Raw genomic sequence first — 27,000 nt, 5'->3', positions numbered from 1 at the left:
AGAGTTTTTATTAAAGAATAATTTCCAATAAGATTTTTACCTTAAAAGTGGGTGGATTATACTTTTAATTTACCATTAACAATGTTTTTAAAACAAATTTTCTAATGATCTTAATCTATTGTACATATATAGCAGTTGGAGTATTGTGAAGTAAAAAAGAAAACAAGTATGGAATATTGAAGAAGATAGGATTGGATTGACATCTCTTATATCATATCTAAAATCAGTACATAGTACGTAGTTGGAGTATGGTACAGTGAATTTGTACATATACATAAATAAATAAATAAATAAGGAAAGAAGTATGGAATATTGAAGAAGATAGGATTGGATTGATATCTATTATGTTTGATCATATCTGAAATAGTTTCCTTTCTTTCAAAATGAATTTTCTTCCAAAATAAATATAAATAAAAAATAGAAAAAATTAAAGGGGAAGGCAAATTTACTATAAAATATTATTAAAATTTCATAATCTAGCACGTGGGAGATCTTCGCACATTTTAAATAGATTTTTAAAAATATATTAATATTTCATATTAAAATACCATGTTGGATTAAAAAATAATTTATAATTGTTTTTTACAGACTTGACATTTATAATTTGGCTTAAAAGACCAATTATATGTTTTATAAAACCAATTCCAATAATATTAGACTGCACTCCCAAGTTTCCTTGTGTTATATAAACTGATGAAATACTCATTTTATTTTCAAAACTTGAGAAAATCACATTCTTTCCTTCACCCTCATTCGTCCCTCTCCCCTTCATAACACAATGGATCCTCCATTTGAAGAGAAATACAAATCCCTCTTAACCAATGGTACTCTATTATCAAAAGACAAGGATTATGTTATAATGAGTGATTACGAGGAGCATGAGCTGCCTATCATAGATCTTCACCGTTTGACTCTCTCCTTCTCGGAGAGAGAGCAGTGTGTAAAAGAGATAAGGCAGGCTGCTCGTGAGTGGGGCTTCTTTCAAGTTGTGAATCATGGGATTCCACAGGAGATTTTGGAGGGCATTCAACTCGAGCAAAGGAAGGCTTTCCATCATCCATTCAGCAAAAAGGCTGAAGAAAACATTTTGAATCTGCCTGGTTACACATGGGGTAACCCTGCAGCCACTTGTTTGAGGCAGCTCTCATGGTTAGAAGTCTTCCACATACCTCTCACAGATATTTCAAAAATCAGTGGTGAATACAAGATTCTCAGGTACTGTTTAAATTTCGTATTATAGCTAAATAATGCAGCATGTAGACTTGACAAATTAAAGAGTTCTGGTCGATCTAATTACCTTAGGCTTAGGCTTGTGTGATTAAGTGAAAACTTTGAGTTTACCTGGATTAGTTCACAAATGCAAGGTGTATCTAATGGTTTGTTAACTACCTTAGCTTAGGTGATTATTAGGTGAAAATAAAAACTAACTATAAAGTCCCAATATGATTTATATTTGATGGTATTTTTTAAAATATTGATATGATGGTATATTAAATGTTAATTTTTTTTAAATATTGGAACTGTAATATATTGAATCAACCTGGATTAACTTGTCTATAACTTGGGTCATAAGACCACGATAACCCCATAAAAAATAAGGCAAAATAAATTATAAATTATAAATATTAATTTTCAATTATCTTAATGTTAAAAGATAAAATTGAAAAAAAAATAAAAAAATAAAAATTATTTGATTCAACCTGAATTAACCTGTCAAACTTGCAACTCGAGTTATGAGATCAGGAAAAACCAATAGAAAGCAAATAAAAAAAATTATGAAACCTAATTTTCAAGTAATTTAAATAAAAAAAATAGAAAGTATACTATAGTAGCTGCATATATAATTATTTATGTAATTAGTAACATTACCACAAAAAACAACCCATCTATTTTATAGTATTATTATATGATTTATAAAATACAATAAAAATTATTTTAATGAACAAAGGTTTTATTTTAGAATGTTAAAAAAAAAAAAAAGGGTAAGGGAGGGACCAAGCCCACGAGCCTTTCTTCTTCTTCTTCTTCTTTCTAGAATTAGTCGACGTATTGCTCGATAGATGATGCATTATCTACTTGAACAACCCATCGTTGGCTTGGATAATTTTGGATTGCTGGAGGTGGCTCCATTAAATAGAAAATAAAAACAAAACCCAACACATAAAACTATGACAACAGAACTCGGAAGAACTAAAATAAAAAGAAATGAAGTTTCGTAAAAGAAAAAAAAAACTTCTGGGATTTAAAAGGAAAAATAGTATGAACATAATGTAAGAATGAACAGTATTACTGCAGTAAAAAGGCCATCCTATTTTAATTTATAGTTAATTACCATACATTTCATTTTAATAATTTTTATTTTGATATTCAAAAAGTTATTCCCGAGAACCTGCACATTTCTTCCTGGCTACACTGTTTTTTTCACTCACGAATCACCCCGATATTACATATTCTTGCGCAAGCATGGACAGAATTTATAACCAAAAGTTGTTCCTGTATTCGATTCTTCATTTCAAGGCAAACTGAAGTATGTTAATATGGAGTGCCTCCTACTGCAAATCGTCATATTGCAACCTAATTGTAAATATATATTTGGCTATTTATACAAGCATTGTTTCTTATTGAACTTGTTTCTAATCTTTCCACCATTGCTCCATCTTCATTTCCAGAGAGAGCATTGAAGCTTATACAGGAACTGCTGAAAAACTGGCTAAAGACCTGTCAGAAATTCTAGCTGAGAATCTGGGTGTTTCCTCCACTTTCTTTCAAGAGAATTGTCTGCCAGAAACTAGTTATCTTCGAATGAACAGATACCCTCCATGTCCATTCTCTTCTGAGGTGTTGGGCGCGCTGCCCCATACCGATAGCTGTTTCGTCAATGTATTAAATCAAGATCAGATTGGAGGATTGCAACTATGGATGAATGGAAAATGGATTAGCGTTAAACCTAATCCAAAAGCTCTAATAATTAATATCGGTGACTTATTTCAGGTATGTTCCTATGAACTTGTGAAGCTATATTGTTAGTGATTACAATTTACTTGCATATGTAATGATGCAGGTAGCGAGCAACGATGTTTACAAAAGCATAAGGCATCGGGTACTTGCCTCCAAACAAGCTGAAAGGTTTTCTTTGGCATATTTATATTGCCCCAGAAAAGATGCTGTCATAGAGAGTGGAATGAAGCCATCAATGTACAGGAAGTTCACATTCGGAGAGTTGACGGAGCAAAATGCAAGGGATGTTAAGGAAACAGGCAACAAAGGCGGGATCCCAAGGTTTCTCGTGTGAATGAGCATATTGTGCTGGAACGTTTCATCAGGACTGAATAAAATTTTATTATTAGTATATTAATCTCACATGGAATAAAGTTTGTTTGTTTGTTTTTCGATTATCAAATTCAATAAGTATATTTGGTTATTTAAATTTTAATTTAATTGAACATTTCAGCTTCTATAATATATGAATAAAAATATTTCTCAAGAGCTTTTTTTTCCTGATAGTATATGGAACAATTTGTTTTTCAATTGGAGCAGGAAATGGAGTTTATTAAAGAAATTTGTTAAAGAATCATTTTAAATATATTAATATATTATGTTAAAAAAAATTATTAAAGAATAATTTTCAATAAATTTTTCACTCAAAAAACTAATGTCTCATATTTAATATAGTTTTAAATATGTTCATTAAATATGTTTTAATAACAAATTATAACCATGTGAGAATTAACCATGATTCCTGGCAATTCCACTCGTCCTAGTTACTGCCCGCCATTGTTGTAAAATTTGAATGCATCAAATACGTTTAGTGAGTGCAATAAAATTTTCCGGACTAATTATTCGGATTTTATTATTCAAACATAAAAAAATAGTCTAAGGTTGAGAAATGAGGGAAAGTTATATATATAGCCAAGGACAATTTATTAAGCAACTTTGAAGCAAAGTAGGACAACCAATAAAATTTTTTTAAAACAAAGAGGAGAAGTAAGCAAACCTGCAATTGGCTCATTTTCTCTCAATAACTACATTGATAAGGAGATCCTATAATAAACCTTGTTGAATTGTATTTACTAGTTATATAATTCACGCCCTACAATGAGGAATACAATCTTCTTCTTTTTAGTAAAAAAAATGAAATGAAATGATTGTGTTTTTAATGTTTTTTTTAGAAAAAAATAAATAATAAATTAAAAAAACCATACACGTATTTAACTAAATAAATCATTAACTTGCGTCTCATTACGGCTTATAAGTTTTTCTTATTAGAAAAAAATAGTGCATGTTTCTTTAATATCTTTTTTGAAAAAAAGATCATAATCATAATCATAAAGTGAGAAACTCATTCATATATTTAATTAAATAAATCGAGAACTACATATGAAAAAACAAATATTGGATTTCTAATCCAACCTGCACCGCTATGGGTAAACATAGTTATAAACTAGCATAACTTCAAGTTTTGGTTACGAGTCAGATGGATCGATCCAAGTCATTCTAAAATGGTGTGGTTTCAAGATTTTTTTTGACAAAGTTGAAACAATATCATTTTGAAAAAACAGGTCGAACTCGAGTTTTGATTAGGTCAATCAAGTCACAGGTTGATTGGGTCTAAGCGATTAAAATTCTAACCCAGTTCGACATAAAACCTGACCCAGACTAGGTACTAGGTTAGTGAGTCACTTGGTTGACCATCTAGCCATGTTGGATTTAATAAAATCGATTAAAATCATTTAATAATATTTGAAGTACACTTAAATTGATTAAAACTAAGTAGGAGATTTTGGTCAAATTAAACACATAGCTTTATAATAACAAATATAAATATTGATATAAATATTGGATTATATTGAAATTTTTTCGAGAGCTTCTAGAGATCATATTTCCTATAAATATCATCTTTTATAGCCATTTAAGGTCATCAAGGTCCATAAATTAGACTTAAAAGCTACTATTTGATGTTTTTCATATTTTCCTAGTTACTTTAATATTCTTTTCCTATTTAATTTTCAAATATTTTATTATTTTTCTATATTTTATAAGATGTTTTCCTAGCATATAAGAAACCTATAAAATCTTTAATATTCAATTTTGATTAGAGAAACTATTGAGTAATAAAAATTTGAATTAAAGTTTTTATGGTTGAAGATCATTTTCAATAAAATTATGTCTTTCATTATGCTTGTTGTCTTTCTTGTATCATTTTAGTTTGTATTTATTGGTTGAAGACCATACACGTATCTAACTAAATAAATCATTAACTTGCATCTCTTACCGGTTGTAATTTTTTCTTATTAGATGAATCGAGAATCACATGTGAAAAATAAATATTGAATTTTTAATTTGACCTGCTCCGTTATGGTTAAACATAGTTATAAACCAACTTGACTTAAGGTTTTTGGTTATGAATCAGATGGATTGATCTAAGTCATTCTAAAATAGTGTGGTTTCAAGATTATTTTTTTTTTTGACAAAGTTAAAACAATGTCATTTTCAAAAAAATAGATCAAACTCAAGTTTTGACTAAGTTAACCAAGTCACGGGTTGATTAGGTTTAACCGAGTCAAATCCTAACCCAGTTCGACATAAAACCTGACCCAGACTAGGTACTAGGTTAGTGAGTCACTTGGTTGACCCTCTAGCCATGTTGGGTTTAATAAAACTGATTAAAATCATTTGATAATATTTGAAGTACCTTTAAATTGATTGAAACCAACTAAGAGATTTTGGTCAAAATGCATAGCCTTATAATAACAAATATAAAATTTGATATGAATATTGATTCAAATTGAAATTTTATTGGGAGTTTCTAGAGACCATATTCCTTGTAAATATCATCTTTTGTAGCCATTTAAGGTCATCAAGGTCCATAAATTAGACCTAAAAGCTATTATTAGGTGTTTTTTATATTTTCCTAGTTAATTTAATATTCTTTTCCTATTTCGTTTTCAAATATTTTATTATTTTTCTATATTTTCTAAGACATTTTTGTAGTATATAAGAAACCTATAAAATCTTTAATATTCAATTTTGATTAGAGAAACTATTGAGTAATAAAAATTTGAATTAGAGTTCTTGTGGTTGAATACCATTTTCAATAGAATTATGGCTTCTATTATGCTTGTTGTATTTTTGTATTGTTTTAGTTTGTATTTATTGGTTTTAGAGCTAGACAGTTTATAATGATTTTTGTTATGTGTGTTGAAATACTTTGATTAGAGATTATAGAGAACATGTATCCGAGCCGAATGATTTTTTGTTGTTTGTTGTTATGTGTTTTTATTAGATCATTTATTTAAATTGAAATTTAAAATAGCTTTTAAATTAAAATAAATATTATCTTTATCTCAGTTCTAATAAAGATAATATTTATTTATTTTTAAATTCAAAATTTAAAATAACTTTTAAATTTTTTATTAAATTGTATATCTTGTTAAAAAAAAGAAGTTGTAGATATCATATGACTCAAAAGTTATAAATATCTTGTTATGTGTGTTGAAATAATTTGATTAGAAATTAAAAAGAAGTTGTTTATTGTTCTAGATTGGGTTTATTAGTTGCGAGCATAGAAATTTAATTTATAGCTTTACAACCTAAATGTTGCATCACTCTAACCTTAATCAAGTGAAAGATTGTAGGATTAGTTTTAATTATTTAATTTAATAATTTGTAAAAGTAATTAAATTGCAGATTTTATTAGTAATAGCATCATTGAAAACAAACCAAAAAAATTAAGTATACAACTTGAGCATTCAGAAGGCTTCGTCGATTGCTCACCTCCAATCTAACTTTGTGGGTCAAGATACATCAATTTTCAAGTCTAATCTATCTTAAGCTCTCCTTCATAACCAACAAGACACGTGGATAGCACATCATTTTGAAGATATTGGTCCGTTTTGAAAAATAATGGTCAAATACTATGATTTTCTTGATATATATTGTATACCATATAAAATCCACTTTAGCTGTCCAATAATATCAAGTTTACTCTTTCTAAAATTAAAATTGCTAAGAAATTTATAAAATCATGGAAGAACATTACTAAACTATTGATAACTCACTTGTTGGGACATTAATAAATATTTTAACCACTATAAAGTATGATAGTTATCGTATCATGCATGAGTATATTATTAATATAATAAATATTATTGAAAGATTTAAGTCATTGATAATGAATATGAATAGAAATTTTCCCGTGTAGTTTATGATCAATTCATTATTTTTTTAGCATGGTTATTTTTAAGTGAATAATGATACTATAAAAAATAAATTGAATGCATATGAACTGCATAATATATTTATTTAGAAGATAATAAGAATTGAAAATCAAGAAACTCATTTTATTTATTTTATAAGTAATAAAATGTATGGAAATGATAAACATAAACTATGATATCCAAGTATGCAATAAAAAGTATAAAATTAATGGGTGTATTTATGTGAAAAATATAAATATTATATGAGATGTAAGGCATAGTTTGAAAAAATTATTATTTTTATATATTTTGAATCAAATTTAAATTATATTTTTTATAATACTTATGAATTGATTGATATTCCAACGTTTTAAATTTAATGTGAAATAATATTAAAAATAAATTTTAAAAAATAAAAATAAATTTTTTTAAAAATATTATAAAAAATAACAGGTAACTGAGATTTATCACTGGTGAAGAGCAGCAACAATCTAATCACCAGCAGTGTACGTACTCCCCCCACTGCCTTACAACATCATTGGTCTAAATAGTCAAACACCTCCATTTCTCTCACCAATCTTAGATCCCATTGGCCAGAATTTATAACCAAAACACCTGCATGTACATTTATCACATCTCTAAACAAAGATAGCAACATCGTGCATTGTGTCCCAACTCTTCTCCTTTATAAAACGAGAGGTAAACGAAGACCACAAGGTCCACAACTTCAATTATTCTCTCCCCAAAAACAATCTCTCTCCCTTCTTGATCTCCTCCATCGTAGCCCTTTTACGGTTCACCGGGAAACCACCTCATAATGCCTGATTCCGGTGGTGGTGGTTGCGGTAGGTGCTGTTGTAACTTCATATTCACTTTAGGGCTAACAGCTCTTTTTATGTGGCTCAGCTTGCGTACTTCATCACCCAATTGTCTACTTAGCAAATTTTACCTTCCTCTTAACCAAACCTCAAACTCTTCAAACCTTACATCCCTTGAGTTTGAACTTAGACTTAAAAACACCAACAAAGACAAGGGCGTGTACTATGACCCAATAAATGTCACATTTTACACTCCAAATAGGTCCCACGTCATTGGGAATTTCACTATAACAAAGTTTTATCAGGGGCATCAAAAGAATGCTAGAAAGAATGGTACCATATCAAAAATTGACCGGGATGTGGTTTCCCAGGCAGCTCCGGCACATGGGTCGACGGCGTTTTTCCGGGTGGATTTGGCTACTTCAGTGAGGTACAAGATTCTTATGTTCAAGACTAAGAGGCATAAGATAAGGATGGGGGCTAATGTGCAAGTCAATGGTACCATTATTAAAGTCGACCACAAAGACATAAAGCTCAAGTCTAATGCAGATAAGATTAGGAGCTATTGTGGGCAAATGGGATTTTTTTTTGCTAACCTTTTGGCTTTAGGTTTGCTTATTTTTTGATGAATCTAGATGGCATTGTTTCTTGTAGTATGTCTGAATTTTGGTATGTTTGAGTTTTGGGATGATTTGTTTTTTGGGTATCTTTATTTTCTGGAAAATTCTTGGTTCTTTTTATTAACAGATTGTATCTGAAGTTTATACATGGAAGTTACGATATATATATTTTCTTCTTTTAGAGAATTGAAATTGCTTTGACCATTTTGTGATGGATTTGCTGTTGATGTGTAGAGGTTCAATTAATTTATTGAAGTATTCAAATTTCTTTTCTGGTGGAAATATTACTGGTTTGTTCTGCTGCCAGATGCAAAGGAGAGCTAATAAATGGCACCACCAGTTTTCTTCCAGAATGGTCATTTTTTTTTTATGAGTTGATTGACTGAGTGTATGCTTTAACTTGTGGACTGAAGCCCCCTTCAAATTGAATGTTAAGGTGATGATTGCATGAGAGGGATTTTTCACAGGTTAGAATGAAGAAGGTCTGCAATTTGCTAAGCTCTATTTAAGACAATTTGGTTTGCTTTCCCCGAATACAAGTTTTTTAGACAACCTGCTGTTTGTTGGAAAGAACATCGGCTACCCAGAAATGGTGGCTGCTTCTATTTCTGAATAGAGCATTCAGGTTTATGGACTCAGACGTCCTTTATATTCTGGAAATGTTGAGCTCAAGTCACCTTCTAGGTTCACCAAAACCAGCTGTTATTACTGCCTTTTCACCAAACTGTTGGATACTCAATTTCCGCAAAGCTTTGGCAGCCCCATTCTCAGTATTCTCTTCCACTAAAATTCATTTCTTTTGGAGAAATCGTCACCTGAGTACTGAGTCCTAGTTGTGGGAGCTCTGAGAGAGGGTTACTCTGAGTAGTGGTGGAGTTTTGCCCTCATTTTCTTACTCTTTTAAGCAATGAAATGGTAATTTTGGAAAGAGACAAGAGCTGTGTTTCTTGCATTAGATTCCCCTAGCTCATTAGAGATAAGATGTGGAAATTAATACTTTGTTTTTTCAACGAAAGATGCTAGCTTTTGGACAATATGGTGATGACAAGGAGAGAACGTCTTAACAAGCAATTAGCCAGTCATTTTGATGTATTAATATAAATGTATTAATATAAAAAATAAAATTTAAAAACTAAAATGATATTATTTTAATATATTTTTAAATAAAAATAATTTAAAAAATAACTATTAATGCAATCTTAGGTTTCGTTTATTTGCAGGCACGAAAGTTGTTTCCTTATGAAAAGTGAATTCCGAGAAAGTATTTTCTGATATTTGATAGTGTTATGGAAAATGAACTGGAAAACACTTTCCAGTATTTGGTTATGTTATGGAAAATAAACTGAAAAATAATTTATCAATAAATTAATTTTTTTTCAAGTTTATCTAATATATATACAATATTTAATATAAATATTTAATCACTTACAATAAAAAAATAAAATCTAAAAAATACAATGATAATTTTTTTTATTATATCCTATATTCATACATAGCTTATTTTATAAAATATAATTATATATGTCATATCATATTATAGAGAAATAAGCTTCTGAAATATTTTTTAAGTAAAACTTATTAATATAATTTTTTTAATTTTAAAAGCTTAAAATAAATATTCAAAACAAAATATATATAGCAATCAACAGTTTGAGGATCAAATTTGATATAATCAGCAAATAATGACATTTCTAAATTTTTCACAACTTCCAGAAAGTGTTTTCCGCCCAAATGTTTAAGGAAAACTCTTTCCTGAAAACCAAGCCAAATTTTTCTTTGACTGGAAAGTGTTTTTCATTGACTAACTTTTCTAATGACAAACAAACATAAAAAAGTTTGGAAAGTGGTTTCTCGAAAATCACTTTTCGAAAAACAAACATAGCCAAAAGAAAAAACACTTTTCTGAAAACCCAGATAAATTTTTCCGTTGACCGGAAAGTGTTTTCCATTGATTTTCGTTGACTGGAAAATATTTTCCGTTAAACAACTTTTTTATTGTCAAATAAATATATAAAAAAATTAAAAGTAATTTTTTGAAAATTATTTTATGAAAAACAGCCTTAAACCCTCTTTATTTTCTAATGATTACAGTGAACCTTGCGAAATGTTACCTGTATTTATTAGCAAGAACAGGACACAGGGACAGTGCTTTGTGTTTAATAAAGAAGTGTTTCTGTTCTAAAAAGGCCACACGCCAGAGAATAGTAAACTTGTGCATCTGGTTTTCAAAGTGTTTGAAGGTGATGGGTGCTTGTTTTTAAAATATTATTTATTTAAAAATATATTAAAATAAAAATAATTAATTTGATTTTAAAAAATAAAAAATTCCAAACTTTTTTTAAAATATTTTTAAAATACAAAAATAAACAAGATTTAACCTGGAATTTGCTTTCCATTATATATATCATGGCTCCAAGAAATTTTATTAATTTAAATAAAAAGAGGATGCCCGATGGTTAGGGTATGCTTCTTATCAATAATAATATTTAAAAATGTTTTTAATTAAAAATAAATTAAAAAAATACTTTTTATAAAAAAATTTACATTAACATATTAAAATTATAAAAAAATACTTGAGAAAAATCAATTTAATATTTTTTAAAAAGGCCATTTAAAAACAAATTAAACCGGATTACAAAACACATCCGGATTGCTTTAGTTATTGTGCAAACAAACATGGCTTAAAAAAATGATCGAAGATGCGAAAACAAAGGGGAAAAAAGAAAAAAGAAAAAAGAAAAAAAGGGATTTATGGACATTGTCACGTGACTGAGCTTCGTTCGTATCCTGATATGTGAAAAGAAGATTTTGATCGATCGATTGATTGATTGATTGATTGAAGAAAGCAAGGAATACAGGATGATGTTGTTTCCTAGGTTTTTTCCTACCATTTTCCTTGCAATTTCACCAGAAATCATAATCCTTTTCCTTGTTAGTGCCGTTTGCGTCCAGGAATGGTGAAAACTTTCTGAGTCCTTGCTGTTGATTTTGGTGAAAACTTTTTGTATAAAGCTTGTCATGATTTTATTACCCTACTCTGTTCTGTTTTACTGCGTGAAAGTATAGTTATAAATTTTTTATTAGTTTTTAAAATATTAAAAAATATTTTAATAATATTTTTTTATTTTAAATAAATTATTTTTAAAACCAACATATCAAAATAATTTAAAAATATTAAAAATATATTAATTTTTTTAAAAAAAATTCAATTTTTTTAAACACTGCAATGTAGCTTCACTGTTCACTTCTTTTCCTTTTCAATTCAGCCAGAGTTTTTAAACATTCCATCAACCCGGTTAAAGGCTTCAGTCATAGATTTTATGCAGGTTATTAGATTTTGATTGAATTAGGAGGGTCAACTTAAATTTTTTTTATAAATTAAAATAATATTGTTTTAATTAAAAAAATAAATAATCAATAAACTATAACCGGGTTTTTGATCAAATCACCTGAATTTTTTACTTCCTTTATTTTTTTTAAAACTTGACTCGGTTCCAGCCCCAGATTAGCTGAGTCCCGGATCGACCTATCAGATCGGACCAGATTTTAAAACTATGATCTAACCTTTTATTTATTTATTTTCCTTTTTATTTTTTTACTCAATTTTATCATAATAATTTCTTTTTAATAATCATTCTAATATCTTTCTACATGTTAAGTTGATCATATCATAATAAGATAACTTTTATATAATTTAATTTTAAATATAAATTAGATAAAGAGTTAGGTTGAGAGGTTTTTTTTTTGTTACTCTCATCTTTTTTTTCTTTTCATTTTCTCCTCATACTTATTTTATCGGTCAGCTGAGTTGGTTTTGGACCAAGTTAAATGGATTACGTTAGAGCAATTCTCCCAAGAATTAATTTTAAACCCATGCTATGCAAAAAGTTTAGTTGAGGAAATTTTTTTTGTCAATTTCATCAAAAATATGCTTTTAATTTCATCCTTATATTATTTTTAGGGATAAATTTTTTTGGACTGGTTAAATTGGCTAGGTGATATTAAACCAACTTTAATATAAAATTAAGCAAAAAAACAATTAGATAAATAGATTTTAAAATTAACGCTACATTATAATTCTTGTCGTTTGATTCAACTCACAAAGTAGAGCGAGTCCGTAAACTATCACACGCAGGAGTTTCTTGGCATTGCAGCACATTCTTTGTTCAAGGGGAAATGATTCGTATATTTAATCAATCCCTAAAATAGGTCAAATTTATTTGAAATATACGTCGATCTCTAACTATGTTTTTTGTTTTTAATTAATCCCTAAAATATATACAACATAAAATACAGAACAAATACAAGATCTATTTAAATTTGTACAGAAAACTTACAAAAATTTGAAAATCGTTCTTCTGCATAATAATTTGGACTAGTAATCTTGTAAGAAAATATTTGTTCATGTAATTTTAGAGGAATTTGGATGGGAACAGAGAAGAGAACGTATTCCAGCTTTGACTCTCAAACGTAAAACTAAGTTATTTATAGAAGTAGATGGATTAGTCACCCTTCAAATTCTCTGTCACAAAGATAATAATAAATTACGACAGATTCTATTTGCTCTGTCTCGATGAAAAGCTGTACCAGCACTTAAATTCAGAGATGATTTTACCATAAAGTTTATTGTTTGCTGAAATGGTACCTTCCTGTAAATCATTCATTGATCATCGCGAGAATGTTATGCAAAATGCAGACTGCAATACGGTGGAAGGGTAAAAACATTTTTAGGGCTATATGGTCTCGTTATTTTAGAAGGGAGGGCATTGTTCTTACACATTTTTACGAAGGAATGGGACATAGCAGGGTGCTGTCATAAACAGAGACAGGGCTATGGCATTTAGCTCAAGTAGAAAACATAATTTTCTTCACATGATTTGATGCCATTGTAATTCTCCAAAAACTAGCACTTTCATTAGTTTTTTTTTTCATTTGGAAGCATGATTTCTAAGCTTGAGGAGCATGTAATGTGTTAAATTTAAGTTGCAGTAATGGATTCACAGAATCTTCTTCAAAAATCATGCCAGTCCAGACTTAACAAAAAGTAGACTTTCCTCCTATGGCAGTCCAGACTCCAGATGATTCTGCTTTACTGATAAGAGGAGCTTCCGCTTTGTAGTTTTGTCAGAGAGTAGTATTCTCCACCGCTACCTAATGCTATGAGTTCTTTGTGTGAGCCTTGTTCTACAACCTTTCCATTCTTGATAACCGCAATGCAGTTGGATTTCTGAATTGTTGATAGTCTGTGAGCAATGACTACACATGTTCTGCCAACCATCATCTTCTCAAGTGCCTCTTGAACTAAGCTCTCTGACACACTGTCAAGTGCACTGGTTGCCTCATCCAACAGCAGGATTGATGGATCCTTCAGTATCGCACGAGCAAGTGCTATCCTTTGTTTTTGACCTCCTGATAGCTGAACTCCTCTTTCTCCACAGTAGGTATCATACCCATCTTTCATTCCACTGCAAAAAGGAAGAAATCAAATCAAACACAAGAGATCTATAGCTTTCGTTTGCAGCTTCACCAGGTAAAGAATTTTTGTATTGGTCCTGTAAACCATGACATTCACTCATATGAATATATCTGAGTACATTTGATTAAATATTTCTTATACCTGATGAATTCATGTGCATTGGCAGCAACTGCAGCCTTTCGTATCTCAGATTCTCTTGCATTCTCTTTGCCATAGGCAATATTTTCGCGGATAGTGCCAGCAAACAGTGTTGGTTCTTGACTGACTAGTGCAATATGACATCTCAGCATTCTTAAGTTGTAGCTCTTTATGTCCTGTCTATCAATAAAAACTGCTCCTTTCAAGGGATCGTAAAACCTCTCAATAAGTCCAATGATAGTAGATTTTCCAGAACCACTTGGCCCTACCAGTGCCACTGTCTTCCCTGCTTCAATTTTGAGGTTCAAGCCTTTGAAGATCATTTGATCTGGTCTTGTTGGATAAGCAAAGTAGACATTGTTGAACTCCACTTGGCCATTTAACTTTCTCCTGATGTTCGAAGCATCAAATGAGTTGTTTGGATCAATCTCACTTTTCCTATCGAGAATTGCAAATATTGTTCGAATGGCATTGCCTCCTTTGGATATATCATTAGTCATGCTTCCAGCTTCTGCAATGACATAAGCAGTGAAAAGCAGTATCAAAAATGCTTGGAATAGGCGCTCTGAGGTTATTAACCCTTCCGTCAGGAGCCTCCCACCATACCAGTATGTTAGTGTGATAAAAGCCGTGTTAAAAAACTGGGAGCAAAACAGGCCAAGACCTGACAGCCATGAGTGCTTAACACTCTCTTCTTTAGGACCTCTCAAAGTGGCTTTGAAAAGCTCCAACATTCTCTTCTCAGAAGAGAATGCAGCTATAGTTCTGTGGTTAATAACAGCTTCACTTGCTAGCTGGCTTCCTTCCATTTGTGCCTTTTGTGCTTTCCCGGCCATACTTTTCATCAAAACACTCCTCAAATAAAAACTTCCAATAACTAATGGTTGCACAGCTATCATAACAAGGGTTAGCCTCCATGTTAGAACAAGTCCTATTGAATAAGCAAAGACAGAACCAAAGAATGTTTGTACTAGCAATGACATCCGATCCCCAACAAGGGAGCGAACCATGCTGGCTTCAGTGGCTAGCCTTGCACAAATTGCTGCACTTGTATTCTCATCATCATCAAACCACCCTATCTCAAAAGTAATCAGCTTTGCTAGCAGTTTCTCGCGTACTCTTTTCGTCAACCTCTCTCCCATAACTGCAAAATTATAATGTTGGAGGAGGCTGGTGATGAAGTTGAGAGCACCAATAAATAAAAAAATCAAGGCCAATACGTTGGATTTATGTTTGATAGCAGATTTGTCACTGCGGAAGTAGTTTGACATAAGTGATCCTGCACAGTAAGCATTAATAGGTTGAACCGCTCCAGCACCTATTGCAGCCAAGCATCCAGTCAAGCCTCGTCCCCATTCAGGTGCATTCATTTTCAGCAGACGCCACTGAAAAGGTGCCTGATAATTCAGTTGGTTTAAGTCGTCTTCGAAACTTTCATCATCAGGATCATAGATTGAGTAGGAATAAGGTGTGCCGATAGACAATGCTGGGCTAAAGGGGCTTAACACTGGGGTGCGTGGAGTGCTTTTTCTCAAGCTAACCGGACTGGGAGCAGGACTCATTCTAAAGGAGTTCTTTCCATCATTTCTATAGATGAAGTCATTAAAATTTTCTTTCTGTGCTGCTATCTGTTGCAACTGCACCATCCGGAAGTATTCTCCACCTCTTCCATTATTTATTTGCATTAACTGTTCATGTGAACCTGATTCAATTACTCTCCCTGATTGAAGAACAACAATCAGGTTTGCTGTTCTGATTGTGGAGAGGCGATGCGCAATGGTGATTGTTGTCCTTCCTTTCGATGCCTGATCAATTGCATCCTGAACTATTCTTTCAGACTGTGCATCCAGTGCACTGGTTGCCTCATCTAGAAGCAGGATTTTGGGGTCTCTGATCAGAGCCCTTGCTATGGCAATACGCTGCTTTTGCCCCCCAGATAATTGAAATCCAAACTGGCCAACCTGTGGAATCCATCATGAACTGTTATTTCAGACTGTGCATCCAATTCATGATGGTTTTGTTTAAATCAGCTCAGGACATTAATTGGGAACTAAAACTATATCACAAGCAATTTGCATATTTTAGAGCTTCTACTTAAATAAATTCCAAACATACAATATTGAAGTAATGCCTAGGAATTCAAGAATCACCTTGTACCATTTATTTTTATCGCATCTCAGGCATGCTAGGAGAACTTTACAGTAGCATATGTATGAAATGCTTTCGAAACAAATTCGCTAACAGTAGTAATCTAGACATAACATATTGAGTTCAGACCATTTAGCTTACTTGTGTCTCATATCCATCAGTTAACTTAGTTATGAAGTCATGTGCATTTGCATCCTTAGCAGCATTGATCACATCATCCATCAAGGCACCTTCCTTCCCAAACAATATATTCTCCTTTATAGATGTGGCAAAGAGGACTGGTTCCTGATTAACTAGACCCATTTGGGATCTCCACCATTTGAGCTGAAGCCTATTTATTTTGTGTCCATCTAAGAGAATTTGTCCTTCATTGGGCTCATAAAATCTTTGAAGCAATGAAATGACTGTAGACTTTCCGGAGCCACTGCCTCCCACAAGACCAACTGTCTTACCAGCTGGAATCCTGAGATTCAACCCTCGCAAGATTGGTGTGTCAGGTCTTGATGGATAGCTAAAATGTATGTCCTGAAAATCAATTTCTCCTCTTGCATATGATAAAGCCTTCCCCTTCTTGTCTTCCAAGTCTATACTTGGAGTTCGTTCAATCATTTGAAAAATACGCGTAGCAGCAACTGTTGCCTCTGTGATGGAAGTTAGATTTGGGAGTGCACCTAATACGCTCCTGCAAATGAAAAAAGAACTGTGATTTCCAGAATTGAGATCAGATAAACTTAGTCTGCCGCAAAGAGAAGTTAGCTTAATAAAAATAACTCACAGTCCTCCCATCATTATATTGATTCCAGCTACAAAGATAGAACCACCCTTTTCTCCCTTCTCAGTCACCAAATAAGTGCCAGCCCAAGCTTGAAATGCCCAACTTACATAAACCATTCCCATGCTTCCCATCATCAATCCCTTTGCGAAACCTTGCTTTATTCCTAATTCTTTAGTCTTTTGAAGTGCTCGGCTGTACCGGTCTATTGTTTGATTCTCCGCCACATATGAGTATACAGTTCTTATTGAAGAAATGGCTTGTTCCGCAATCCCACCAGCAACTCCATAAGCTTCAATCATCTTCATTGTCACGTCCATCATGAGCTTCCCGAATACAAGTCCTGGGACAATAAACATCAATGCAAAAGGAAGAGCTGCCAGAGTAAACTTCCACGATAGTATGAAGGAAAACACAAGGCAGAAGAAGAAGCATGACATTTGTGCAAGGCAGTCAGGTATCTGCAAGCAACAACAATCCATTTTTATAACTTCAATCACAGCATGGATGTTAACAAAACAGTTCTCCTCTGAGTTCTTCTTGTATTTATCTGCTAATGGGATAATTAAATTTGTACTCATTCTATGCTTTAAGGAGGATGCTCAAGTTCTGGGCAAGCATTTTATCATTTTCCAACAGATTTGCATACACCAGACAGATTCCAAGCCAACAAGCAAGATATTGGAGAAATGAACTATACAGTGCTATGGAGCAGAAGTGCTATTCATGGAATCTTAGTAGCTCCATGATTATAGATATGCATTTACTTGGTAGGATCACTCTGCATAATGAATCATTTGGTTGGAATGTTTTCAGTCAGGTTTTGATAATATATATGCAGGAATTTCAATCTGTACCAAAGAGATACTCTTAGTTGTGTATTTTTGAGTTCTCAACACCCAGGTTTATCTAAAACTGAATAAAGCAAATGAAAGAAACTGAAATCGAACCTTCTCACATATTGCTACTTGGATAGCACTGGCATCATTGGAGATGGTGCTGACAACTTGATAGGTTGCGGAAGAACCAGCATCTTGAGTGTCAAAGAAACCAACTTCTTGTCTAAGGACCGATTTCAAATATCCCGTTCTCATCCGAGAAGTCTGTCTCTCAGCAGTTCTCGTCCAACACAATCCTTCTGTCAAAGTAAACAAAGACCCGAAAAAATGCAACAAAGGAACAGTTAACTTCCCGATTTCTCTACTGATTAGTGTAGTACTAGTCTTTTAGCAAAAACGAAGTCTGAAAGTAGTTAGATGGAGTTACTAAGAATGAACTAACCAACAAATGCAGCAAGTCCAACAGCAATTGCAATATACAGGAGCTTGAGAGAATACTGACAAGTGGAATTAACAGAAAGTTAATCGACATGTCATTCAAAGCATTTCTTGAAGTACAATGCATGACTGTTAAATTGCTCACCTTGTTTACAGTATCAGTAGACAAAGAAATACCAGAGCTACCATAGTCATTGATGACATGGCTAAGAACATACATTGTGAGAGGGTGTCGTAACCCTTCTCCAACACTGCCCAAAACCCCAAAGAACATCAACAACTTGTCCATGCCATCAGCGTACCGAAACATGCTATCTTTACCACCCATTTTCTATGCTCCTTCTTGGAGAGTGACGAGATTTCAAAGGTATGTGATGGCTTTCATCAGTATTTAACCTTCAGCTTAGACAGCTCTTTGTAGGCATTGCTAAGTGCTACTAGACACGTTTAATCATATTCTAGTCCCTATTTTTTCTTATATTGTTTTCATGTCATTAAACTTTTGTGAGAATGCCAGAGGCATCCAGCCATCTAGTAAATTAGCCGGCACTTGATTCTTCATAGGGTGACCAGGGAATCAAAATTAATGTTGATATCCGTCATGCTATTCGTTGGTTCAGTATTTATTCTGTATACATGCTGGTAAATTTTTTTTGCCAAGAATCATTCTCTGTCACTATTGCTGATACTATAGACATTACAATCCAATAAATAAATAATATTCACAATATCCTTGATGTGATGATTATGATCAGGTTAGGATCTTTCTTTGCATATCCATAGTTATGTATGGTCAGTAACTCATTGTTTTCCTTTTGGCTTGGTTTTATTTGGTATCGCATTTTGCCCATGTTTTGCCAAGAAACAAATTCTGCCTGCAGTATGACATCTCCTGCCAAAAAAGTAGAAACAAGATACTGAAATACTTGAGATTTTCCTCCAATGATTATATAACAGATCTTTATTTCCCTTAAACTAGTTGTTAAGTGCACTTCTTCTATGAAAGAAAAGGAGAAATGTGGACATGAGATATTAGAGAGTATCATTTATCCAGGACATTGAATACGTCAACTTAGTATGTATTCTTAGATTCTTGTTCTTATTCCCCTTAAGATTTATTGGAAAGATTTTGTAAGTGTTCATTGCATCAGACATTTAGATAAAGTCATCTTTCTAAGATTCCATTCTTGTGCTGTATACATGACCTTTTCTCACATGTAACAATCAACCGCTTAAATTTATCTGCTGTCAAAACTTTGCCGAGGATTATGTTTCACAGGGTGCAGACTATGATCTAATTTTTTGAATTTATTTATGTTTCTTTTACAGTGATCTTCTTTAACGATGAAGAATAAATTATGTTATCAGTCAAATATATAGTTTTGATCTTACTATGATGCGGGACAAAGAAGAGAAGTAAGAGAGAAGAGAAAAAGCCAAGAAGAAGAAGAAGAAGGAAAGGAGCTGAAGAAGAGAGAAAAGCAAAGAACGACCAGGGCTGTTGCCGGTCTTCTCCCCTCAAATTACTCAGAAAACTTCCCTCGTGTTTTTTTTTTCCTTATTCTTCTTGTACATGGGACATGGTGAATTGGTGATCTGTAAGTTAAAAAAACCTACAAAGCAACTCTACTGCGTTAGATTACTCTTGAGGAATCGAAGGAACATTAAACTTTGAAAGATATGTTCAATAATAAAGATAGCAGAAATCAATTCATTGCTGTGTGTCTACGGTTTACAAGTAGAAAAGGTGTTACCCTTTTTGTTTTTAGGGAATTAAATATTGATTCATGAAGCTTTCGCTTCGAAAATCATCTTAAAAACTGCAATTGTCGTAACGGTTGTCCTGGAAAATGGAAACATCAGCTGTATGACACCATTACATTCCAACAAGAACTCTGCCTGTTTGGGGGGTAAAAAAACACTCATCGGTGTTTGCTTGGAAGGGAATAGCCATTGACAAGTTGAGGGAGGTATTTACTGGCGATAAAGAGAGCGCCCATACTGACAATTCATTCGTAAACATTGGAGAGCAGATAACGACATCAGACTGATTTCTTGAAAAAATTAACTTTGTCTTGTAATGTGTACTAATCGTTGAGCTTTCTAGAAATTCACCCTTGACGGCCATACGGCAAGCAAAGAATAAAAAAAAAAAAACTAATTAAATTAATAAAATTAAAAAAATTAATTAAAATAATCCAATCATATAATTGAATAAATCGATTAGAATTTAAAAAAAAACAATTGATTTAGTTTTATAAACTTGAAACTGAAAAAACCGAATCGGAAAAAAACAAAAAAAAAAACCTAGCTAAATCAAAAAAACCGAATCAAACTAGGTTTTTTCTTAAAATAATAAAAACAAACCAAAACTGGTCGGTTTAAATAACATAAACTTGCTTTCTATCTTCATAAATAGCTAATTACTAACATAAATATGCCTTTTGTCTTCAAACATACACAACATCATAAAATATCTTGAATATGAACAAGAAATATGCTAATTTTCCATCTTGGAATTGTAATTTTAAGTTCTCGGCCTTTTATTTAATATATTATGATTTCTTTCAATCGTTGTTACACCAAAACGCACGGCATCTGTGTACGAGAATTGAGGCAGAAGGGCATAAGTACATGAAATAAGGGGAATCCGCTTGACTGAGTCCCCAGAAGCTTCGGCAATCTCATCGCACCAAAATTATTTGAAATGTTTTTATATATTTTTTTAAAACTATAATTATATTAATGAAATGGTTTTTAAAATTTTAATTATCAATAAATTTCCAAGTTTTTTATCTTGAATGTTTTTTTTTAATTTTAATATTTTATTTTGATAAAAGAATTAATGGCTACGAATTTTGGAATCTTTTTATTTGCTTAAAATTTACTTGAATTTAAGTATTTGAGTTGGTTTTTTATTTATTGAGCATTTTCAAAAATTGTATTTTCTCACAAAAAATATTTTTAAAAAAACTTTAATGGTTGATAATTATTTTGATTTTTTTATTGTAGCGTCTCGGTGTTTGCTAGTTCCCTTAGACATGTTCAGAAGTTCCATTTTCTTTGCAGGTGGTCTTGGTCTTACTTACTCCTAACTATGTACTATATATCTTTTTATGTTGAAATGGTTTTCAGTCATAAATTAATTAATTGCTCATTCAAGCATCAAATGATCTTTCAAATTTGGTGCTTAGATATTTGATCTAGTCGATGTTGATTTGATACTGACTTTGAGCTTTGAACATTTATTTAGTGCCTAGACATAATTAATAATTAATCTCTTGACTAACAATTCACAGACAAACCTCAAAGTCAGTCGGAATTTTGAATTTTGATTTGCCTATATGTTCTTGGTCAAGATGTTCACATGGACGCCTGAAACCACATCGTCGTTAGAATACAATGCCCAGATAGAGTTGTGATAGTTGTTTGCCAGTAGGATTTCATGGATTCAAGGCTATACAGAGTTGCAAAATCAGGAAATGTTTATATTCTCCTACAACTTCTCAACGAAAATCCAAGGCTACTTACTAAACTTACTCCACAAGGGAATACACCTCTCCATATTGCTGTGCAATTTGGACATAAAGGAGTAGTCGTTGAAATCTATAATCGATGCAGGTCTCTGCTTACAAGGTCGAATTCGAGTGGAGACAGTCCTCTACATGTTGCTGCAAGGTGTGGACACTTCTCTATTGTTGATTTTCTGGTGAAAGAAATTCTGGCAGCAAAAAGGATAAGCACTGAATATGGAAAAACTGGCAAGTTTGACATACTGAGGCAGGGAAACAAGGAGAACAATACAGTTTTACACGAGGCTGTTAGGAACGGTAATATGAGTGTCGTAAAGTTGTTGCTGAGGGTTGATACTAAGTTGGCCTGTTTTGAAAATTATGCTGGCGAGTCTCCGTTGTTTCTTGCTGCTAGAGAAGGGAAGAAGGATGTTTTGAATCAGATTCTGATATCAACTCCAGCTTCAGCTCATGGGGGACCAGAGGGCCAAACTGCTTTGCATGCTGCTGTGATAGAGAGACATTCAGGTGGTGTCCTGTGCTTGGACAATCCTTTCTTTTTACTTCTCCACATTAAATGGCTGTCAGTTGAATCTTTTAAGCTCACATCCTCATCTTTTAAACTTGAAATGACTCGTACTAAGTAGAATTCAAGCTCTTGAATTATTTTAAGATCTTAACTCGTTTTCTCTGTGATGTCAGATATCATGGAGATCCTTCTGAGAGCAAAACCACACCTCATCACAGAAGCTGACCATCATGGCAGGACCGCACTCCATCATGCTGCATCCCTTGGAGACCGCAGGGCTGTTGAAAGATTGCTGGAATTTGACGAGTGTACTGCATATGTATTGGATAAAAATGGCCATTCACCCCTTCATGTTGCAGCCAGGAATGGTCATGCCGATGTAATAGAAAGAATTATCCACTACTGCCCAGATTCTGGAGAGCTTCTGGACCTGAACGGTAGGAGTGTTCTTCATTTTGCCGTTCTTAGTGGAAAAGTGAATGTGGTCAGATGTGTGGTGGAAATAGCAGAGTTACAATGGCTCATAAATCAAGCAGATAACGGCGGGAACACAGCTTTGCATTTGGCTGCTATTGAAAGACAAACTCGGATTCTGCGGTGCTTGATATGGGATGAAAGAGTTGACCACAAAGCCAGAAATGAAACTGGCCAATCAGTCTTTGATATTGATGAATCTATCAGAGAATCATGCTTTATATATCGTTATGTAAGTATGATTTCATAGCTTTCAGAAGTACATAAAATCTAATTAGCCCTAAAAGCAATTGCTGCTACGTGCATTATTTATTCTGAAAAACAACAAATAAAAGCTTGACATTGTATTCACCATTGTCTTCTAACACTGCAGAATATAATCGAATGCGTATGGAGGAAACTTACCACTGTATCTAATCGAATCACCGGGAAAAAGAATCCCCCATGTACAGACCAAGATGCTATTGCCAGGATTCAAACTTACAAGCGAATGGGAAATACCCTCTTAATGGTAGCAACACTAATCGCAACAGTAACGTTTGCAGCAGCTTTCACACTTCCTGGAGGCTTTAACAATGATCTTGGCCTCAAGCAAGGCGTAGCATTACTCGAATCAAGCAAACATCTGAGATGGTTTGTTTTCTCGGACGCGATTGCCATGACCAGCTCCATAATCGCAGCATGCATAATATTTTGGGGTGCTGTTAGTAACGATGAATCCTATGTTTACTACCTGGCAAGTGCGACCGTGCTAACTTGTATAGCGCTACAATCAGCAGCGATTGCATTCCTATCAGGAATTGTTGCTGTTTTGCCTGATCAACCCTTTGTTGACATTGTAACTTATATTGTGGGGATTGCTTTCCATGTTATTAACTTCTTGTTTCTGCTCCAGGTGGTGCGGATTTTTCTTGTTTCTGAAATCTGCCAGTTCTTGATTTTTTATTTCTGGAAGATGAAGTCCAGAATCAATAAATGAGATCACCAAGGAAGTCTTCTGCCTTCTGCTTCAAAATGTTATGACAACGTTTTTGGACAGCTTCTGTTAAGGTATCCAAAGCATTTGGTTTGTGCGTTAGATGAGCCTTTGGAATCAAATTCCATAGATAGAACATGTATAAACAAATTACAAAACGTGATTACTGGTATCCAAAATCCGATTAATTCCATTGAATTCACATCAAAATATACTCATGCTTCTGATGAAACCCAGTTGGATGCATTGGAAAACAAGCAAACAAATCCAAAATCAGGTAATTTTGTAGTAAGTTTCTTGATTCTTTGCAGTAAAAACAGTAAATTTATCTAGTAAGTAGATACTGATGCTGTGGTAGTACATGAAGTTTCTAATCTTGTCGAACTAAAACTGTTTCAAATGATATTTGGAGTTCGTTTTTCGTATTCATGATATGCTTCAAAATTTCAAGTTACGAGAGTGCTTCCAGAACAATTTGAAGAAAATGGTACACCCATTAATTCAAGGTGCTAATTTCGTACGTAGTAAGTGACCTCAAATTGTAGTTCTTTATGTCCTGTCTGTCGATAAAAACTGCTTGTTTCATGGGATCGTAAAACCTCTCGATGAGTCCAAAGATGGTAGCTTTTCCAGAACCACTTGGCCCCGCCAGTGTTACTGTCTTCCCTGCATCAATTTTGAGGTTCAAGCCTTTGAAGGTCATTTGATCTGTTCTTGTTGGATATACAAAGAAGACAATGTTGAGCTCAACTTCTGAAAACAATATATTCTGAGATTGTTGCAAAGAGGACTGGTTCCTGATTGACCAGACCCATTTGTGAGCTCCACCATTTGAGCTGGAGCCTATTTACTTGGTGTCCATCCAAGAGAATTTGTCCCTCATTGGGGTCATAAAATCTTTTAATTAATGAAATGACTGTGGACTTTCCGGAGCCACTACCTCCCACAAGACCAACTGTCTTACCAGCTGGAATCCTGAGATTCAACCCTTGCAAGATTGGAGTGTCAGGTCTTGATGGATAGATAAAATGTATGTCCTGAAAATCAATTTCTCCTCTTACATATGATAAAGCCTTCCCCTTCTTGTCTTCCAAGTCTATACTTGGAGTTCGTTCAATCAATTGAAAAATACGCGTAGCAGCAACTGTTGCCTCTGTGATGGAAGTTAGATTTGGGAGAGCACCTAAAACGCTAGTGCAATTGCAGAATAAAAACTATGATCCCTTGAACTCAAACTAGATCAGGTAGTATGCTAGCTGCAAAGCAATATTAAAAAACTAGGATAGAAACTGGTAGTTTTTTTTGGAAATTTATAGCTCTAATTCTTGCAAAAATACCAAAGGATTTCGTGACAGCATAACAAAACTGATGCTTTTATTATTGACCAAACAAATGTGTAAAAACACCAGGGGAATAACAGAGAAGTGTTGAAGATCCTACAAACTAGGAAGTTGTTATAAACTGAATCCTATATCCATGTAAGATAACTAAGTACATTAATTTGAATATACAATCTGATATGAATAAATCAAGAACTAATTCTCTCTAATATGCTCCCTCAATATGGATATAGGGAGAGAAGTCCAATCTTGTACTTGAGTTGAAGAAAACATTGGCGTGGAAGAGGCTTTGTAAGTGCATCAACAAGTTAATCTTTAGAAGAAAAATGAGCCACAAGAAGAGCATCATTTTGAACTTAATCTCGAATAAATTGAAAATCTATTGCAACAAGCTTCATTCGAGAATGAAAACATGTTTGATTTTCTAAAAGATGGCCTTGAAGAAAAGCATCGTTTACATCAAGTTGCCTTAAGGACCAACCACAACCTATCAAAACACTTTACTTTGACAATGGTAGCTTTTTTGAATGAAGATATCTTTACATTGTAAAAACTGGACTAGCATTGGAATCCCAATACTACACAGGAGGTGGTGTAGTAAGATGAGAAATGTCATTTGTGGAAAGAAAATGGGCAAGAGCTATATATTCATTACCATTGTCAGAGTAAAGTGTTTTAATAGGTTTATCAAAGTGTTTTTCAATAATGAATTTAATCTAATAAAGATATTTTTTACTTCTGATTTTTGTTTAAAAGGATAGAACTAGATATATCTTGTGAAATGATCCATAAAAATTACGAAGTATTTAAATCCATCTTTTGATAAAAATTAGGGAAGTTCAAACATTAAAAAAAAATGTTTCAGGGGGTTGAAAAGAGACAAATGTGGATTATGAGAATGATAATTTATGGCTTTTATTACATGACAAGCATTACATGAAAAATTAGACGTTAAGGTAGAAGAGAAACCAAGTTTATTGCTGGAGACAATCTATTTCAGAATGGGAAAAGTTGGGTGTCCTAGTCTATAATGCCACTCGAATAAATATGTTTTGATGTTGGAAAAGGCAAGCAATGGTAGAGATACCGGCAACTCATAAACACTATTTTTAGTTTGGCCCTTCAAAAATGTTGCCCCCATATGAATTTTCTTTACAAGAAAAGCAGTTGGTAAGAACTTAATTGAGACATTATTTGAATACAAATTGAGAAATCAAAATTAAATTATTTTTCATGATAGGTACATAGAGGACATTATTAAATTGAAAAGTTTTATGAGATGTTTTGAGAGAGGAAGAATCAGTATGGGTAATGGATAGACTCGAGCCATCTCCGATCATAATGCCATCTAAGCTGTTGTATGGAGTATGCATGAAGAGATTGTTTAGATCAACTATAACATGGTGAGACGCTGCACTATCCAAGAGCCAGGATGTATTGCTAGGAGTATTGGTGGCATAATGAGCCCTTAGTTGCCATGGAGAGACAAAGTGATTATTTGAAGTAGTGAGATTGTGATTGGATGTTTGAACTGAAACTAACCAAAATGAACGACATCTTTTAGCTATATGACCTTGTATTTTGCATATTTGGCAATATCCTTATTATGGTCGAGATGGGCAATTTCCTTGAAGTGTGGTTTGTCTGTTATGTTGTGCTATATGATATATGTTTGGATGGTTTTAGGAGAGACGTTAGGAATGATTGTTGTTGCTTGAAGGTGC

The 27,000-nt window shown here is 33.0% G+C and overlaps 4 protein-coding genes across 4 annotated transcripts; 3 read left to right on the top strand and 1 right to left on the bottom strand.

Moving 5' to 3' along the window:
- The first annotated feature begins 736 nt into the window (after positions 1-736).
- LOC133702662 (gibberellin 2-beta-dioxygenase 8-like) lies at positions 737-3,499 on the top strand. The gene is made up of 3 exons (XM_062126972.1): positions 737-1,215; positions 2,670-2,991; positions 3,062-3,499. The coding sequence occupies exons 1-3, from the start codon at positions 779-781 to the stop codon at positions 3,290-3,292; spliced, it is 990 nt and encodes a 329-aa protein (XP_061982956.1). The 5' UTR covers positions 737-778; the 3' UTR covers positions 3,293-3,499.
- A 4,390-nt stretch (positions 3,500-7,889) lies between these two features.
- LOC133703190 (protein NDR1-like) lies at positions 7,890-8,820 on the top strand. The gene has a single exon (XM_062127648.1). It carries the CDS (start codon positions 8,014-8,016, stop codon positions 8,638-8,640), a length of 627 nt encoding a protein of 208 aa, XP_061983632.1. The 5' UTR covers positions 7,890-8,013; the 3' UTR covers positions 8,641-8,820.
- A 4,848-nt stretch (positions 8,821-13,668) lies between these two features.
- LOC133703402 (ABC transporter B family member 15-like) lies at positions 13,669-19,713 on the bottom strand. The gene is made up of 7 exons (XM_062127884.1): positions 18,591-19,713; positions 18,450-18,504; positions 18,119-18,306; positions 17,172-17,629; positions 16,538-17,078; positions 14,252-16,209; positions 13,669-14,099 (listed from the first exon to the last, which is right to left on the bottom strand). Exons 1-7 carry the CDS (start codon positions 18,771-18,773, stop codon positions 13,724-13,726), a joined length of 3,759 nt encoding a protein of 1,252 aa, XP_061983868.1. The 5' UTR covers positions 18,774-19,713; the 3' UTR covers positions 13,669-13,723.
- Positions 19,714-21,777: 2,064 nt separating this feature from the next.
- LOC133702511 (protein ACCELERATED CELL DEATH 6-like) lies at positions 21,778-23,965 on the top strand. The gene is made up of 3 exons (XM_062126805.1): positions 21,778-22,485; positions 22,660-23,192; positions 23,334-23,965. The coding sequence occupies exons 1-3, from the start codon at positions 21,891-21,893 to the stop codon at positions 23,937-23,939; spliced, it is 1,734 nt and encodes a 577-aa protein (XP_061982789.1). The 5' UTR covers positions 21,778-21,890; the 3' UTR covers positions 23,940-23,965.
- The last annotated feature ends 3,035 nt before the right edge of the window (positions 23,966-27,000 follow it).

Source organism: Populus nigra, chromosome 9 (genome assembly GCF_951802175.1).
Source record: "Populus nigra chromosome 9, ddPopNigr1.1, whole genome shotgun sequence".
Lineage (NCBI taxonomy): Eukaryota > Viridiplantae > Streptophyta > Magnoliopsida > Malpighiales > Salicaceae > Populus > Populus nigra.
Note: the sequence above shows the minus strand (reverse complement) of the source record. Positions and strands in the feature narration are given on the sequence as shown.

Coding starts and splice junctions, on each gene's coding strand:
- LOC133703190 (XM_062127648.1), top strand. CDS start 8,014: ATGCCTGATTCCGGTGGTGGTGGTTGCGGTAGGTGCTGTTGTAACTTC.
- LOC133702511 (XM_062126805.1), top strand. CDS start 21,891: ATGGATTCAAGGCTATACAGAGTTGCAAAATCAGGAAATGTTTATATT. Junction 22,486..22,659: donor TGTGATAGAGAGACATTCAG/GTGGTGTCCTGT, acceptor CTGTGATGTCAG/ATATCATGGAGATCCTTCTG. Junction 23,193..23,333: donor CATGCTTTATATATCGTTAT/GTAAGTATGATT, acceptor CTAACACTGCAG/AATATAATCGAATGCGTATG.
- LOC133702662 (XM_062126972.1), top strand. CDS start 779: ATGGATCCTCCATTTGAAGAGAAATACAAATCCCTCTTAACCAATGGT. Junction 1,216..2,669: donor GGTGAATACAAGATTCTCAG/GTACTGTTTAAA, acceptor CTTCATTTCCAG/AGAGAGCATTGAAGCTTATA. Junction 2,992..3,061: donor ATATCGGTGACTTATTTCAG/GTATGTTCCTAT, acceptor GTAATGATGCAG/GTAGCGAGCAACGATGTTTA.
- LOC133703402 (XM_062127884.1), bottom strand. CDS start 18,773: ATGGGTGGTAAAGATAGCATGTTTCGGTACGCTGATGGCATGGACAAG. Junction 17,630..18,118: donor AAGTAGCAATATGTGAGAAG/GTTCGATTTCAG, acceptor TGTTGCTTGCAG/ATACCTGACTGCCTTGCACA. Junction 17,079..17,171: donor AATATAATGATGGGAGGACT/GTGAGTTATTTT, acceptor TTTCATTTGCAG/GAGCGTATTAGGTGCACTCC.